Here is a 17,580-nt window from a genome sequence, read left to right as displayed (position 1 = left end):
CTCTATTTGCAAGGATATGTAAGGATAAAATCATTATGACACAGGAAATATTGTTATGCAAAAAGATACGCCTATATTTTTTCAAGCAGAAATCACATCCTGGGCCCAATCTCTCATTCTGCACAATGAATGCTTACATGACCTTAAAATTATTTCCTGCTGATTGAAAGTGTTTGACTTTCTAGTACACTAATCCAAATATTGCACACTTATCCAAAAATCTTTACCTATCAATTTGAAATCACTTCTGAAACACATTACCCTTAAGTGAAGACAAAAACATTTCACTAAGTATTTGGCTTAGCGAAAGCTTTGATGCTGCTATTCTGATGGCAATGAAGACCTAATTATACCTTCATTACTAAGAAAGATGTGAAGTGCCCCCAAAGTTCTTGACCCAAATCTACAAGGATACAATAAGCATCAGTATTACCCCATTCACAAATATTCTCAATTTTTTAGAATTCGTTACAGAGTTGTAAAACTTTAACTCAAAAAAATTGGCCGGGGGGGGAGGAGGAGAGAAAGAGGAATACATATTACAAGAATGGCTTAGTTAGCTGGTTTTTTCCTCTACCATTAGCTGCTCTGAAAGCATGGTAAACAGGGTAAGAAATAATGAGATAATGCACAGTATACTGATTTTTGTGTGTGCAAAAATATTAAATGTTAAATATGTTACATCTAGATGAAGAGGAAATATTGGGCAATATGATCCTTTATGATCAAATCTCCCAATAAAACAGAAAAATGTTTTACAGATAATATAATTTCTTAATCTTTACCTCCTTTATATATTTTGAATGAAACATAATATAGATTGGATTTTGTTTACTTTTCTTTTTGTTATTTATACTTGTTTTGTTATTTTCTAGAATTTCTTTTCTTTTGTGCCTTTTCTCTTAAGCAGTTTGATGCCGGGTATTTTCCTTTTAAGAAATACATACTCCTTTTATAAAATAGTGCAGTAATGGATTTATATTGCTCTTTAGGTCGTATCCAATAAAATGAATATTTATATTTACATTTACTTTAAAAGGAAAATTTTATAAAATGTTTGCAATATTCATAATGTGTTTGATATGTTAATATTAATATATACTGAAAAATGGGTTTCATTTGCATTTTTATATATTAATACTCTCCTTTTTTAAAATACCACTAAACATGATAGAATTCCCCAGCAATACTGGCTGGGAAATTCTGGGAGTTGAAGTCCGCATATCTTAATATTGCCAAAGTTGAGAAGCACTGCACTATGTGCCTCATGATTCAGTGGTCCTGGTGGGGAATTCTGGGTGTTTTAAGTCCACACATCTTAAAGTTGCCAAGGTTGAGAAAAACTGGGCTGGCTATTTCAGTGCAACACCAGGATGGACATACCTTACAGAATTCCTGGATCATCAAAGATACAGCTAGTGTTAGATAACTGATCATGGAATCATATTGGAATCTGTTATGCTAGAGAAGGGTTTTGGAGGCATTCAGGTAGAATTATACAGATTTCAGAGGGCTTTTAAACAGGGTACTAAAAACTCAAAGTCATACTTTGAGTTTGTAAGAGATACCTTTCTTACACTAATGCTTTTACAATAGGAGAAATCAAGAATAGTGATATATCCAGGTTTATATGAATGTAGGAAAAACTGTGTTTAAGTGCATACTAAAAGGCTAAAGTAATTTGCAGAGAGGTTGGGTATATAATAAAAATATTTTACCATACAGGGGCATTTGTCTCCAAGGGACATTTGATCACCAAGAGACTGCAGGTATAGTCCTTGACTTATAACTACAGTGGGGACCAGGATATCTGCCGCTAACTCAGTTATTGAGTTATGCCTCATTTTATCACCTTTTTTGCCACAAGTGTTAAGCAAATCCCTGCAGTTTTTAAGTGATTCATGGGGTCAATTAAGTGATCTAGCTGTCCTTAAATGACTGCCAGAAGCCAGCTGGAAAAGTTGCATATGATGATCACATGATCCTGAGATGCTGTAATAATCATAAATATATGCCGATTGGAGAGTAACCACATTTGGACCATTTGACTTTGGGGACTCTGTGACGGCCATAAGCGTGAAGATGGGCTGTAAGTTACTTTCTTCAATTGCCACTGCAACCTCGAACAGTTGCTAAATGAATGGTGGTTGTTAGGTATAACATTGGTCACCTAACTAGTTTGGGTAAGATAAAATAATATATAAGCTATGATTCTTAGTTTAGAGTATGTGTTACTTTAAATGCTGAGCATGTATTTTGGGTGTGGTGTGAAACCACCATAAAGGGAAGCAAGAGATGCTGATGAGATGCTACCGGACTGTTATGACATATGGACTGTTTTTGACTATGCTTAAACTATTGCTGGAATAAAACTAATTTAATTGGCACTGTATCTGCTTTTACTGAGTGTAAGCTACACAACACTTATCTCACATATTTTGCCTGCCTGCCTGACTGCCCTGCAGATTCTTGCTAGGGGTATATCCCTAACAGTGGTAAGTCAAGGACTACTTATATGCGATTAAATACAAATCCAGACTTACCAGAGTCTGAGGTTTTATCAGAGGAGGCTTGGGTCTGGTTTTCTCTTTGGGTTTTTGTTCTTTGCCTTCACTGAGGAATTTCATGGTAGCAGCAGCATGTTTAAGGATGCACTCATTCCCGCAGTATACTGAACCTGGTTGAGCCACCTTGAAGCATCCTGGGCCAATGCAATTGGCTGCTTCGGGATCTTCAACCACCTGAAATGTAGCAGCAGAAAATTAATTGCCATTAATACTGTACGTGTTTATAATACATTTTTCTTAGCTACATAACAATCCGTTGTAATGCAGAATTTTATTAGCTTACTAATACTTCTATATATAGTCCTCTTGAAACCAAAAGTATCAGGTCTTTGGTTTCCTTCCAAATAGATCCATTTCTATCTTTATTAAAGGTGTTTGTAAGTAATGTTTGCCAATTATAGGCATGTCTGTAATTATAAAGTTCTGGCTATAATTGCTTCTAGCATGCAACATGAACAAGATAAACGGTAAGAAATACAGTTTTCCATGGCTGTTTTCCCCTATTCTTGTCCTTTCTTAGGATAATACATTATGCTAAGCATATAAAATGGTGGAATTATTGTCTCAGGAAAAAACTATGACAAAATAATAATCCATAGGGCGGGAGGCCACTTGCCATAGAGACATTTTTTCTATGTGGATTTTACATTATTATTTCCATTGTATTACTTTTAAAAAGGATAATAGGCTATTGATTTTCAGCAACTGCACTTCAAAAGGGACTTAGATTCTTGGGTTGCATATGATGAAAAAAAAAAGTAAATCCACAGAAAAAGAAACTGAACCCCTAACAAGTTACAAAGATACGAGTGTGCTAAGAATTATTTCCCACAATGGAAAAATGGCCAGAAAAACTCTCTTCAATTAAAGAAAAGAATACATCCAATTTTATTTCTACTTAAGAGTTTCTAAATTTTGTGCAATAAGTGAAACTCTGACTTTTGGATTTTCTGATTAGATAGGTTTGTTGTTAGAGAAATAGCTAGCATACCTTAATATGTAAAAGTAAAAAGTTGAGCCTGTAATGTTACCACTTTTATTTTACTGCAATTAATAATTACAGTAATTAATTAAGTATTAATAAAAAAGTTTTATTTTTTTCTTCTCTCCCTTCTCTACTTCCCAAATTTTATATTTTTACTTATATTTGATGTTTTGGTTAAATAAAAAATTATACTTAAAAAGTCTTACTTTACAAGATGTTCCTTGCTCTTTTCTAGGGTGTCAGAATTTTAATGTTTCGTATGATATTAACACACACACATATACTCGGCAGGTAACTCAGAATGTTTCCACCAGAAGTTTACCAATCATTCAGTAAAATTAAATTGAATCATTTGAACACTCACAGGCTGAAATATTTTGAGTTTTTTCTTTCCACTTGGATTTGCAGCTTTCTCAATACGACCTTTGATGCCTTGATCCTCAATGGACTTTTGTTCAATAGTTCCTATGCTTGTGAACTCTGTGCCATCACCTGTAACCTGTCCCAGCAGTGTTTCCTGTTGGTCTGTTTCCATAGCTATTTCATCTTGCACCTGCAGAATGGTGCAGTTTGGGCAGATATAGTCTTCTGCATTTCTTTCCAGCAGGCGCCCACGGGCCTCTGAAATACCTACACAATCCCCATGAAACCATTCCTCGCATCTATCACAACAAATCATAAACCTTTAAAAAACAAAGCATTAACAAAGTATCAGTAACGTATATCAATCAGGTTTTGTAATATGTAGCATGCCCTATTGCAATGGTGGCTAACCTTTTGGGGCTCCAGTGCCAAAAACTGTGTGCACGCTTGGCGCTCACGTGCTCTGAGTGCCAGCACCCAGAAAGTAATGTCCCCATGTCCCCTGCCCATGTGGGCACAATCCCCCCGCCCCCCCCCCTTACCTGCACTGCACCTCACAGCTGATTTTCGGCTGATTTGAGGCCTTTTTCGGCCTCCCAGAGGCTTGAAAAAGGACTCTGCAGGCCGGAAAAAGGCCTCAAATCAGCCAAAAATCAGCTGTGAGGCACGTGCATGCACAGTGAGGTAAATTTGCCTGTAGCTCGCATGCCGGCACAAATGGCTCTGCGTGCCACCTGTGCCATAGGTTCACCATCACGGCCCTATTGTATATATCTTATGAAGTTACGTTAATTTAACCAAGTCATAGAAATTTTTTTAACCCTCAAAGATGTAGAACTTCTTTGCTGCTTTTTTTCCAGAATTTTATAGTTTTATCTTAGAAAAGATGAAATCAAGTTTTGCCTTATATATGATTTCTACTGTTGTGTCCACCCACTCATAGCTTTATTCTCTTTGTATGCCACTGATGTACACCCCACATAGGAACAAGTATTCCGACAGCCTTTATTTCCATTTTTGAAGCTATTTTCCTCTGCCAGTTTTGGCTATATAGCCCTTTCTGCATTCAACATTTTTGATTTTTTTGCTACAATACAATGAGAAATCAAATGGTTTCAAAACTGCCTTGTAGTGGAAGTGCACTTTAAAACACGCTATTGTTCTCATACATTTAAATTAATAGTTTCCATCATCATTTAATTCTCCATTCTCTCCTATCAACACTGTCTATAGTATTTGTTGCTGAAAGCACTAATAGGAAAATTGTTTTTTGATCTTTAATAAAAGCATACATTTAGAGTAGCTTCTCAAAGATTTACTGGACCCATTTCATGGAATACTTTCGACATTATTTATGAAAGAATACCTGTTGTTGTGAGGCTGTTGACAGATACAATAAAGTGTACTGGGGTCGTATACTTCTGCTTCTGATTTGCCCTTTGTGCGTACTTCAAGTTCATCGGTGATCTGTGAAGCACATTTTATTTCTTTCTTAATCTGACCTGCTTCACTGGTTTCCTTGGAGACAGATCCTTGTTCTCCAGTCTCAGCATTATCTGTAGTTCCTGTTTCTTGCTTTACAGTTATTTCATGCTTAATTTGGCTGCTGGTCTGGACATCAGCTGCCTCAGCAGGAATTTGTTCTGGATGTTTCTTCCTGATTTGATTCTGTATATCTTTCAGCGTTAGCTCTGAGGGCTTATCTTCCACCCGTTTCTTTCGCAGACGGTTCTGCAACTCTTTCAATGTTAACCCATCACTATCGCTGTCAGATGTATCTTCCTCATCCTCTTCCTCATCGTGCTCTTTAGCACTTCTGCCCCTTCGAGCCGGCTGGCCTTTGCCTTCATTAGAACGGTTCTTTTGAGTTACATTTTTAATATCGGGAATGCTATCTACACTGCCTTCAGAAGCAGTTTCAACATCGGTAACGTGGCAGGAAGCTGGCTCGTTGAAGTCATCAAGAGCTGTAGGAAGATTCTTCCGTCCTCTGCGCCTCACGGTCGTAAGAAATTCTTCCACCCGTTCGGTACGCTTGGGCTGTCGTCCGCTACGCCGAAGAGCCAGGCTTTGCTGCTGAGGAGATGCTTGTTCAGCAATGTCCATGTCGGCATCTCCTAAGCCTTCACGCTTTGCAATAGTAGTCCTACGAAACCCCCACGTTTTCTTGAACTCCTTGCTAGTGGGTTTCAGAGTTTTTTGTTCATCCTCGTTGCTTTGTTCATCTTTCTCATCCACAGCTAACAAAGGGGAAAGAATTATGTCTTTTATAAAGACCCAAATTCTGAAATATAGTATCACTTCCATAAACAACAGCACCCTGGTAGAAATATGAAATACTGCCAAGTATTCTTTGTCAAAATGATTTTAGGGACACAATACATAGCCTCACTTTACTTGTAGTCTATGAAGCTAAACATAACTTCTCATCCCATCAACAGAAATACAGGTAGTCCTCGACTTAGAACAGTACATTTAGTGACCGTTTGCAGTTATAATGGCACTGAAAAAAGTGGCTTATGGCCATTTTCCATACTTATCTTTGCAACATCCCCATGGTCACATTTCACCCTTGGATGTTTGGCAATTGGTTCATATTTATGACGATTGCGATGTCATGTGATCACATGCCCCCCCAAAGATGAGGGAGCCAGATTCACTTAACAACTGCAGCGATTCACTTAACAAATATAGCAAGAAAAGTGGTAAATATGGGCAAAACCGACTTACCATATTTCCCACTTAGCAACATAAATTTTGGGCTCAATTTGTGGTCATTAAGTCGAGGACTACCTATACATCTTTGAAAATATCAGCTACCTGTTCCCATTCTGTCTTTATAAAGGACAAAATTTGATTACTGGTAAGGGAAGTGGTTACTTCTGATTCTTGATGCCTGTGTACACAACCTGAAGCCTCATCATCCTTGTCAGCAGGGAAAGTGCAGTCACATTACCATGAGCATAGTCACAATATTACAGCAGTTGACTGTCCTGGCAATAATGATCAAGAAAATATGAAGGGAGAATGCCTGATGCATTCTCATCTGACTATGTCCAAGTCAGCTTCTGAATTATAAATTCAGAGGTAGAGCTAAACTCGTGTGTTTCCCTAGAAAGAATAGCTACTCCAAAATACTAGAATCCAACCCCAAGTTCATCAAAAGCGGCCAATGCAGTGGTGCAATTTGGACCTTTGCAGCCTAAGCAAAATAATGGGGACCATGCTTAGCTTCTATTAAATTTACTTCCCTAAATAAAATAATTTACCAATAGAAGAATTTTCCATGTTAGACTGAGACTCCAGTGTCATAGATTCCAAACTGTCTTCTTCCATAGTACTGATATTACTGTTCGAAAAAGTCACCTCTGAAAACAGATAAAAAGTAATGATAAGCATGTATGGATGTTTGTGTGTGAGAACATGCCCTCAAGTCACTGGTGACTCCAAGCAACTGCCTGGAGAAGCTCCTGTAGTTTTCTTGGCAAGATTTCCTTGCTAGGCCTGAAAAAATGGGACTGGCCCAATGTCACCCAGCTGACATAAACGTAATTCTGATATAGCCTCCCTTACTAAATTTCATTTTAAACAGATTAACTATGTGAGCATTTTAGTGTCTCATTCATCATGTCATTAGAAAGAGCCAATTCTTAAATAATCGGTCTATTATTAGAGCTTTTTGAAAGCACTATTATCAAATGATCTGAAATATTTACAGATTGTCTTTCAAGGCAACAAGATCTGCATGAACAGGAGGTAGGTTACAGTAAATATACTGTGAAAAAAATACAGATAACAAAAACATATTCATTGAAAAACATCATCTTACATCTGCATTCTCTCTCCTCTCACAAAATTATCAGAAATACTGAAGATGATTTAATCATACTTGATAACCTACAGCTTCCAGTCATCCCTACCCTCTCAAAGGTTCTGGCTTCACTCTTATTTCCTAGTAAATATTTAGCAATGTTTTTTTTTTTTACTTTACCATCATCTCTGCTTTGTCTGATACGGGCATAATAATTCCTCCTAACAGAAAAACCTCTCCAAAATCATGATACCACCCAGATTTTTTTCACTTGTGACACAGTTCTGTTGTGTCCCCTTATCTACAGAGCTCCCCTTATCCAGAACACCAGGGAGTGGCGACCTATGGTTTGCGGGATGAATGTGGTTCATCACTCATGATTATCTGACTCATAGTTGCAAAAAGAAATATACTCCTCGGCCCTGCAAGGGAGTGCCACACCATGTGACCATTTGGATAACTGGTTGACCTTGGCACAGGCAGAGCAGTAAGTCCCCTGGAACTGGGGTGGTGGTAGCCTGGTTTCTGGCCTACAGACAAGAAGGTAACTGATCCCTGCAGTACACTTTGCACCACTGAACTCTAGTCCTTTATCCTGTGACCAAGTCATAATGAAAGGTATGGATTGCCTTTGGAAGCAGATGGAAATCATTATGCTAACAGTAGTTTGATAATATCACAGTGCCTAATCTTGCATTAGCTGATCTAGAGTAGCAATGCATCAGTCCTACCCAAGATTTTGGAGAATGATTTTTGCCCTAAGTTCAATGGCCCTTGATGCTGGAAGCACCAAATACTGGGACCAGAATGGGATATAATTTGTCTTGTTCATGACAGAGTTCACACCCAACTTTTCTACAGCTTTTACCAATGCCATCTCAGAAAACAGCTTTTCTTTCAGCATGTAACATTGCTATCACATCAACAAAGCAGCACGCTACCACTTTCTCTCCCAATATGTCAATTGTTTGTCCTCAGGTAGCCCTTGGTGAAATTTAAAATCTCCAATTTGATTTAATGTCACACCGCAATTTCTGAAGAAAAAGAAGGGTGTGGTATAGTATATCACAACATGCAATTGACATTTTAATGGAAGGGTTTACCTTTGAAGGTGAAGAAAGGTTAACAGTACAGACGAATCCTGTCTCCAGAATAAGCAAGAGAAATAGAAGAGTCTTCACTATCCTCTAAATGCTTTTTACCTGACACAGCATTAGAGGTTGCTGGAATTAGTTCTTCCTGTCCACTTAAGCCAAGGGAGGAATCACAGGAGGGCAGAAGTAAATCAGAGTCATTCAGCATAATCCCAACAACAGACGCTAATCTGGGGAAGCCAGAAGAGTAATGGTCATCTGGATGCCATCCTGAAGACTCTGAAACCAGCAATGCTCCACTCGATACAGCTGCCTGTTATAGGAAAATTTATTTATAGTTTTCTTCACCTAAATTACTGTTTAAGTTGGAAAACTAGGTATTAAAACTTTCATTAATAAGTTTAAAAGTTAATTTAATTACATTACAAAGCAATGTGGGATCTAATACATATTAAGCATTTTATTAGGCTGTAAGAATACCAAGTCTTTATACTTTGATCACTAATTTATAGAAAAGCAACTACTATGACCTCAAATAGGTTTTTGCTATTAAAAACAATACAGGCAAAATTTACAGAACCAAAGCAAGTAATACACATAAAATTCATGTTCACTCTGTTCAGTAAATGATTCTCAGAATAATCTGTGTTCCTGAAGATTTGTAAGTTCTTTACTGTTGGGTTTTTTATTCAATAAATGTATAAAATAGTTTGTTTATATGGCACCAGCTATCTACCTCTCTGTTCCCCTCAGCTATTATTAAGGTAAATGTGGTATTTCCCAACTGACAAATCCCAGCTACCACAAAATCGAAAGTCTGAACATTCTAACCCATCTCCCTTAAAGGGACAGCACAGGAAACATTCTGCTATTGACTTTCAATATTCACAGAAAACTAACCACATTTTAAAGAATACCCTGACTTTATCTTGCTACAATGGCTATTGAACAACACCCCTAGTTATTACATGCAAACCCCTCAAACAACTACTTATGTCCTGTCTCTGAAATCATGTTTCTCTTTTATTTGTAAGATCTTAGTTGCCATCTGGATGCAAAAAAACTGAACAGTCTGTAAAATTAGCCCAATTATATTCCACAGCTGGCTTATTCAGTAATTTGTAGGGACACGCGAAATGTCTTTTGTAAGTTAAAACAAAAATTTCACCCTATTCATGTAAAAAATTTTTCACATTAAAAACATGCTGCATTATGGATACATCCAGATTAACACATATCACGGAAGGCTAATCACGGAAGGCTTTCTAGATATTATGAAGGTTAATTAAGTCAATAGAAAAAAGACAGGATGCTCTTGTGAATCCTGAAACAACATTGAGGTACTGGATACCTTCACTAAATACCTTCACTAAACTGCCTTGCGGTCCACTGCTTGAAGCAGTAACTACTTCCCAGGAATCAGAGGTTGATGTCTGAAGAGATTCTGACTTTAAAGAGCTTCTTTCCACGATGCTGCTCTGTAATAACCTCTCAATCTCCCTGTTAAGAATCTCCAACTCATCAGACATCATGCAATTTTAAAAGATCTGCCAGAAGAAGAGGGAAAAATTGGCTAATCATTTCTTGTTCAATTCACTCATGTGCATACACAGACAAACCTTTAGTTATAAAAGTCTATTCATGTTTCCACAAAGAAGCAACTTAAACATTATATGCAATCTGGAAAGAATCAATGGAATTTAAAGCTATTTATGCTGAGAAACCGTCCCCCTTATTGTACTTAGATCCCTAACACGCCTCAGTCTTAATAAAAACTAACATCCAGAACAGCTAGCAAACAGTAAATCTGACTCCTTTTTGGAGCAATGGAGAAAAAAGGATTCCGCCTCCATCTCTCCCATCAAAACTGGAATGCAAGAAAATAGGCTAAAAACTCCAGCACACAAAAGCCTCCCCATTTCCCATCTAGTAATTCATTCCTGAAACATGTATTAAAAGAGAAAACAATTAACTCTGGATGGAGTAATGGGAGGCAGATCCTGATAACCCTTACCTTCCTCGACTGCTTCTGATTGTGTTGTTAGAAAAACAGGACTGTGAATTCCTTGGAGGGTAAGGACTACACCCATGTTTGAATCTAATTAATTCAGGTGGCATGGCAACCTTGTGGACTTTTGTTTTGATTAGTATTGTAAGAAACTGATTTTTAAAATCACACTTCAGTAGCTGAAAAAGTAGATCTGAAAGAAGAGTATTGTTGGCTGCCTTTAAAATAGCAGAATGTGGCAAAGTTACTTCAGTTGAACTTAATTAATGTGTTGCAAAAATAAATGTGCATTCATCTTTTTCTAGCAAAGTATTTCACTCATGTATTTAAATTTCTATCTCCATAGAAATACATGATACAATGCAGTAATGTTTGAATGGCACTGCTGCTTTGAAATGTCAAAGTTATTTTAGCCAAATCTCATTCCATGTGAACCTGCTTTTGAATTTGTCATACTAGCCAATTCTTTAAAAAAAGAGCCACTCCTACTCTTACAGAATTGTAGCTTATGGCAAATATTTTTATAATGAAACATTTAATATTTTGATATTTACTTAAATATTTAATATTTTGGAGGACTAGACTGGGGTGGGGGTATCAGCTACGGTACATGTACATAGCCAGGATTTTTTGCTGGAGTTTCTTTATTTTTCCTTTAGTTACCCATAGCCTATACTGAAGTATATGCTACAGTTTTTGAATATCACCTGCCTCAAAATGGTGGGAAGCCATGGAAGGAATTGTTCTGTATGTTCACCCTTAACTTATAGTTTGATCTCATAAATGACTGTGATTTGAACTGAACCAATCATATTTGCCACCAAATTTTGCTAATTTAATGGTACTAACACAAAAGCTGTCCTTTTGTCACATTATCATAAATCTAATTTGCTTCAAATGCTAGAAATGTTCAACTAACTTGAAACAGCAATTGCACTTAGACTTATGTACTGTTTTATAGTGCTTTGTAGCCCCTCTCTAAGCGGTTTAGAGTCACCCTCTTGCCCCCAGCAAACTGGGCCCTCATTTTACCGACCTCAGAAGGATGGAAGGCTGAATCAACCTTGAGCCTGGTGAGATTTGATCTGCCAAATTGCAGGCAGCCAGCTGTCAGCAGAAATAGCCTGCAGTACTGCACTCTGACCATTTAATTGCTATTATTTATGTCTATAAATATTTTTCCTAAAATTAGTCAGATTCTTAAGAGTTATGCACCCAACGGTGCATTCAGAAAAATGCTGCATTCAACTGCCATTTCTAAATTTTGTAGATTGTTGAAAAGCCTGTTGGACTTACAATTTCCAATATCCCTGGGCCATGCTGAGTCCAGATAACAAAAATTTCAAACCAAGACGTCAGCAGCCCCTGAAATGGGCAAGTCAAGATATAAAATATTATTTTTTTCCTTCTTAGTCTTGAGTGTCTTTCTTTTATTTATTGTCTCTAATATCGATGTCTTTGTTTTAAGTCCTTTTATGTCCTTTGACAATGATCCTTGTTCTTCATGCTCATCGAGGATGTTATTTCCTTTTTTAAATTCGTCCTCTCTGGGCTTCCTTTGTTCTTCCGCAAGCTGTAATGCCATTACTTTACTCAGCATTAACTCCACCAATGTCATTCTTTCTTTAAACATCTCTCTCACAATTTGGAGCTCCAACTTAAGTTCTTTGCTCATTTCTTCCATTTCTTTGGTCTATTAAGTTATTCTTTATTTTATTAAAAGTAATTTTTTTTGTTTTAGTCCTTGTCAAAAGTCTCCATTTTAACTGCAATCCCCTCTTCTTCTTCTTTTATAAAGCTTCTGGGGATCTTGTTACATAGAACCAGTAATTTTCCATAGAAACATAAAAGAAAGAAATCTTTAACCCTTAGGTGGTGCTCTATATCACTTTCTTCTTAGAATTCTTTTATTTTTAATTCACTTTTCCATAATATTAATGTTAGATTTAACCAATTCCAAATAAATCCAGCATTTTATCCAATGCCTGATTAATGTCCAATTCTGTATGTTATTCCAAATTTAGTCACTAATCACATTATTCTTTTATTTCTATTTTTTTCTTTACATTATATTTTCCTCTTATTTCTCGTTCGCCGCTACCACTCTTCCAAATGAGGGCTCTTTCTTTCCGCATTTCGGGGTTATCAAAAAGAATATTCAAAGTCTTTTATCCAGTTACACACTGCTCACCAGTTTCACTCTCCAGCACAAAACTTGTGTCCCGGCAGCTTCCCGTCTTCAGAGCAGCCATTAAAAGTCTGCCGCTTCTCCCTGTCTTCTAGGGGAGTTTGCCAAGCCAGGGAGGGGAGATGCGGCTCCCCTTGACCGAGCTAGCGGTCTCCCCCTCTTCCCCCCACCCCTACAAGGTGGGTCAGATGGATCCGGTCCTTTAAGGACCCCTCCAACAGGGTAAGCACGGATGAAAGCCGCGCACAATCGCAGTCTCCGATCCGTCATCGACCAGAATGCCCTAGAGAACATTTTTAAAACTACTACTAGCATAATATGTTATGAAGTGGTAAGTACTGCATCTTCAGCTTTAAGAAATGAGTGTTTTATTGGGAGCCTCTGAAAGAAGACAGCAGCCTTGGCTGACCTGCCTCCCCCATTGCTCTTCCAATTTGCAGCTGACAAGCAATAAAATGCTAGGAAGAGCATGATTTCTCTGTGTTTTCTACACAGCCATAGATTAAAATTATACCTGTTGTACTTCTATTAACAATGTTTTCATCAAATGTAATTTCAAGATGGTCATACGTAAGTAAACATATTTAAAATCTGGTTGGTTTGAAAACTGTATTGAGTTAAGCACAAAGACTGCATATATGGGTAGTTAGTCCTCAACTTACATAAGTTCATTTAGTAATCCTTCAAAGTTACAAAGGCATTGGAAAAAGTGATTTATGACAGTTTTCCCACACTTACAACTGTTGTAGCATCCCCATAGTCATGTGATCAAAACTCAGACATTTGGCAACTGACTCATGTTTATGATGGTTGCAGTGTCTCAGGGTCATGGCATTCCTTTTGTGAACTTCTGACAGGAAAAACCAACGGGGAAGCCAGATTTACTTTACAACCATGTTACTATTAACAACTGCGGCTTTTCTCTTAACAACTGTGGCAAGAAAAGGTCTTAAAATGGGACAAATCTCACTTAACAATTATCTCACTTAGCCTCAGAAATTTTGGGCTCAACTGTGGTTTTAAGTTGAAGACCACCTGTACATAACAAAATGTTAACAGCTTTTTCCAGCAAAAGAGACCCTCTTTCTTATACTGTATCACAGTCTCATTTTAAAGCATGTCTCAATTTTGATAATTCTTTTTAGTATTGGAGAATGGGCTAAAATATAATGTTCAAGGCACAATCTAGGGCAGTGGTCGCCAACCAGTTGGGCCAGGGACCACTGGTGGTCCGCAAGAAAATTTTGGTGGTCCGCAGAGAAATGTCACCCCCAAAGCAATTATCCAGGCTGTGTATGAACGTAAGTCTGTGTGGGAACAGAAGGCTGTGCTGCTCACATGGCCCATGGGAACACAAGGCTTGCGTCACTTGCATTGAGAACAACACAAGTTAGTGAGGGGGGTGGGGAAAGGGCAGAGGGGGGAACTTGCCCCATGTGTCCCACGTGCCTGGCCTGGCACTGGGCTGCTTCTTTCTTCTGCTGCTTTTGGCTGAACACAAGGAAAGCAGCAAAAGTCTTTCTTTCTCTCCCCCATAACCACCAGAAATGAGTCTTTGGGACCCTGCAAGGCATCCTGCTTCAAGAGGCTGAGCCAGCAAAGGCTCATTTCTGGTAGAGTTTGGGGGAGAGAAAGAAAGAATTCTACTTTCTTTGCATGAACCCAAAACTATGTATCTCTCTCCCCCTGAAAATGGAGCTGGACACAGTATCCTGAGATCCCAAATAAAGAATTATCGATTGATAGGAAAATGGGGTGGGAAATTTTCCTGCACTTTTGGGGGGATTTTCCCAGGATCTCTAGTCCACGGGATTTAAAATTACGTGTTTGGTGGTCCCTGAGGTCCAAAAGGTTGGCGACCCCTGGCCTAAGGTACAATTATTTATGTCTTTTTTTAATATGAAAACTATTGTTTTTGAAAGTATCAAAATAGCAACATTACACTGTTCAACATGAATGTATCATTTATTTATCTATTTATTCATTAGATTTACTTCAGAGTGACTCCAGAATTATTCTTGGTGGCTTATACTATAAAAGAGTAATAATAGGCAGAAGAAACCATTCAAGTTTGAAACAAACGAACTCCAAATACTACACAAAATATACTGGTCAGCTCAACAGCCCTTCCCCCCTTTACCAGGCCTGGAAAAAGAGTCAGGTTTTTAAATATTTCCAGAGCATTATTAGGGAAGGCCACAGATTTCTGGGGTGATGCTATTCCAAGGTATCGCAATAGAGACAATATGCTGCCTGGATCCTGCTATGTGGAATTTTAATGGAAGGTGTGCACAGCACACTAATTCATCCTGATCCCAATGGAAAGATTATCAATGGTTAAATTATCAAAATAAAAAGAACAACTTCCTGAAATGCTGAACCACAAGATCCATAACTGAATAACTGAATAACTGATCCAGAAACAATCCAATACAAGGAAGCTGTAAATAATGGACTAGTATAACAGAAGTACTAAAAACTACTTGAATCATAAAAAGAAGTCACTATATTAAAGGTTTTCATTAAACCTACCACCTATAATACTCTACTTTTAATTGTAAATACCAACAGCATGCATTTTAATGTTGTCTACCTATATTATATTAAGCAACATGGCATAAGTCTTTCAAAACAATTGGTTTTCCTGGATTTGCAAATATTAGAATACTTGTCATATAACCGTTTCAACATAAATACTGCAGTTGAAATTAAATGGGGACTCTGAGGTTCACATAAGGAGAACACAGTGACCAATGGAGAAGATTGGTTTTCAAATTTCTAAGCGAAGAATCCAATATATTAATTCAAACAAGATTGAATAAGTCAGACAAGGCCTTTGCCCATCTTTTCTTACTTATTCTGGTAGGGGTCAATATGCTATCATTGTAAACAGCTCAGAGAATGTTGTAAAGCTCTATGGGGTGGTATAGAAGTCTAAGTGCTTTAGAAACAGGAAGATTAGATATTACAATGTCTTAAATTCTCAAGGAGGATTAAAGACAAACCAAGAACTTAGAGGGCAAGGGATGAAAACAGAGTGGTGGCATTATATACAACTTAAGACGAGGTATAAAAAAGACATAGAAGAATTTGGAATTGAGGAAAAACCGAACCAATTAGATAAAATATTAGAGGGAATGGATGAAAAGTTAATTTCTAAAATGTATAATTATCTATTAGAATTTGAAATGACAGAAGAATTAAAGGCCCAATGATTGCATGGGCAAGGAAAGTAGGGCGCAACATTAATCTGGAAGACTGGGAAAAAGTTTGGAAACAAAATTACAAAATAATAAAATTGGCTGTCTATAAAGAAAATCAATATAAAGTGTGTTACTGATGGTACCTGGCACCCTCAAGATTAGCGAATATGTACCCAAACTTAAGTCTGACTTGCTGGAAATGTAAGCAAGCAAGAGGTACCTTCTTCCACACTTGGTGGCTTTGCCCCCAAAGTAAAAAATATACTGGAAAAAAAATTAGAATTTGGATAAAAGAAATTACAAATATCCAACTAGAACCTAAGGCCAAAATATTTTTGTTGGAAATGTTAAAAGGGGACTACGCAAAAGAAACAAAATATTTAATTCTCCATATAATTACGGCAGCAAGAATTGCGTTGGCACAATGCTAGAAGGGTGACCAAATGCCGACGAATAATTTGATTATTCAGAAAGTTTTTGACTGTGCTGAAATGGACCTACTTACACAAAAACTTAGGGGTAAGGAAGACTCAAGACATAGTACAGCTTGGGAAAATGGTATAAGTGGATTAAAGATTAAAAAACTAGGGAATTAAAAGATAAGAATTTGAAAAATGAAGTGATTAGATTTAAGAGTGTTTACCAAAAACAGGAACTGAATATTAGTAAAAGATCACACCATCTTAGTTGATTAGAAACATCTACATTTTATTTTTATGTTTATTCGTTATATAATTGTATATTGATTTCGTTTGTAACAAAAGGTTGTATTCTATGTATTGTACATATTTTTCTTTTTAATCTTAATAAAGTTTATTTTTAATTTAAAAAAGAAGTCTAAGTGCTATTGCTGTGCTATTTTTTCTCCACAGTAACATTAACAATAAACCTAGAAAGATCAATCTTTTGGGTAGCCAAAGAGAGGTATGGCTGGGCTGCTTTTTTACATCTCTCTCCCCTCCCCTCAAAATTTCAAAAAAGTATTTTCTTCTCCAACTGGGAAAGCAGAAAGAAAATTTGGCAGCCTTTATTCAACAAATGTACAAAGTATGCAGATATAAAAAATAGTTAATCTGATTATTGGAATGTACCATGTAGAAATGAAGGAGCCATTTAAAAAATGTAAGGCTAGGAATAAGGGATTAAATGCATAGGTATCAAATGCAAAGGAATGGATGCTTGTTATACAGGCAATTCAAATCAATAACCTTGCACCAAAATGAAATGTTACCAAGACTAATGTAACTGAATGTAATACACAAATCCAGAATTAAACAAGTAAAAGTGCAAGATGGATATAGACTGATTTAATAAAGAAGTAAATAGAATTGAATAAAGTCCTCTCTTAAAAATTAATACAG

At 37.0% G+C, this 17,580-nt stretch overlaps 1 protein-coding gene across 7 annotated transcripts in view; it reads right to left on the bottom strand.

Annotated features, from left to right (window-relative positions):
* DIDO1 (death inducer-obliterator 1) overlaps window positions 1–17,580 on the bottom strand; it is an 82,241-nt gene that overhangs the window by 38,451 nt on the left and 26,210 nt on the right. For 3 of the 7 annotated variants that reach the window (XM_087928902.1, XM_087928901.1, XM_026697379.2), the window contains 5 exons: window positions 8,830–9,133; window positions 7,185–7,283; window positions 5,282–6,155; window positions 3,917–4,235; window positions 2,544–2,741 (listed from right to left, as the gene is read on the bottom strand). In XM_087928902.1, coding sequence (XP_087785028.1) covers window positions 2,544–2,741; window positions 3,917–4,235; window positions 5,282–6,155; window positions 7,185–7,251 — 1,458 coding nt within the window. In that variant the 5' untranslated portion in view covers window positions 7,252–7,283; window positions 8,830–9,133. Of the gene's footprint in view, window positions 1–2,543; window positions 2,742–3,916; window positions 4,236–5,281; window positions 6,156–7,184; window positions 7,284–8,829; window positions 9,134–10,184; window positions 10,368–17,580 lie in introns of those variants that run through there. The other 4 variants (XM_026697375.2, XM_026697378.2, XM_026697376.2 and 1 more) reach the window with 2 other exon arrangements.

Source organism: Pseudonaja textilis, chromosome 3, assembly GCF_049901715.1.
Source record: "Pseudonaja textilis isolate UNSWEBS1 chromosome 3, rPseTex1.2, whole genome shotgun sequence".
Lineage (NCBI taxonomy): Eukaryota > Metazoa > Chordata > Lepidosauria > Squamata > Elapidae > Pseudonaja > Pseudonaja textilis.
This window is presented reverse-complemented; position numbering and strand designations above follow the sequence as displayed.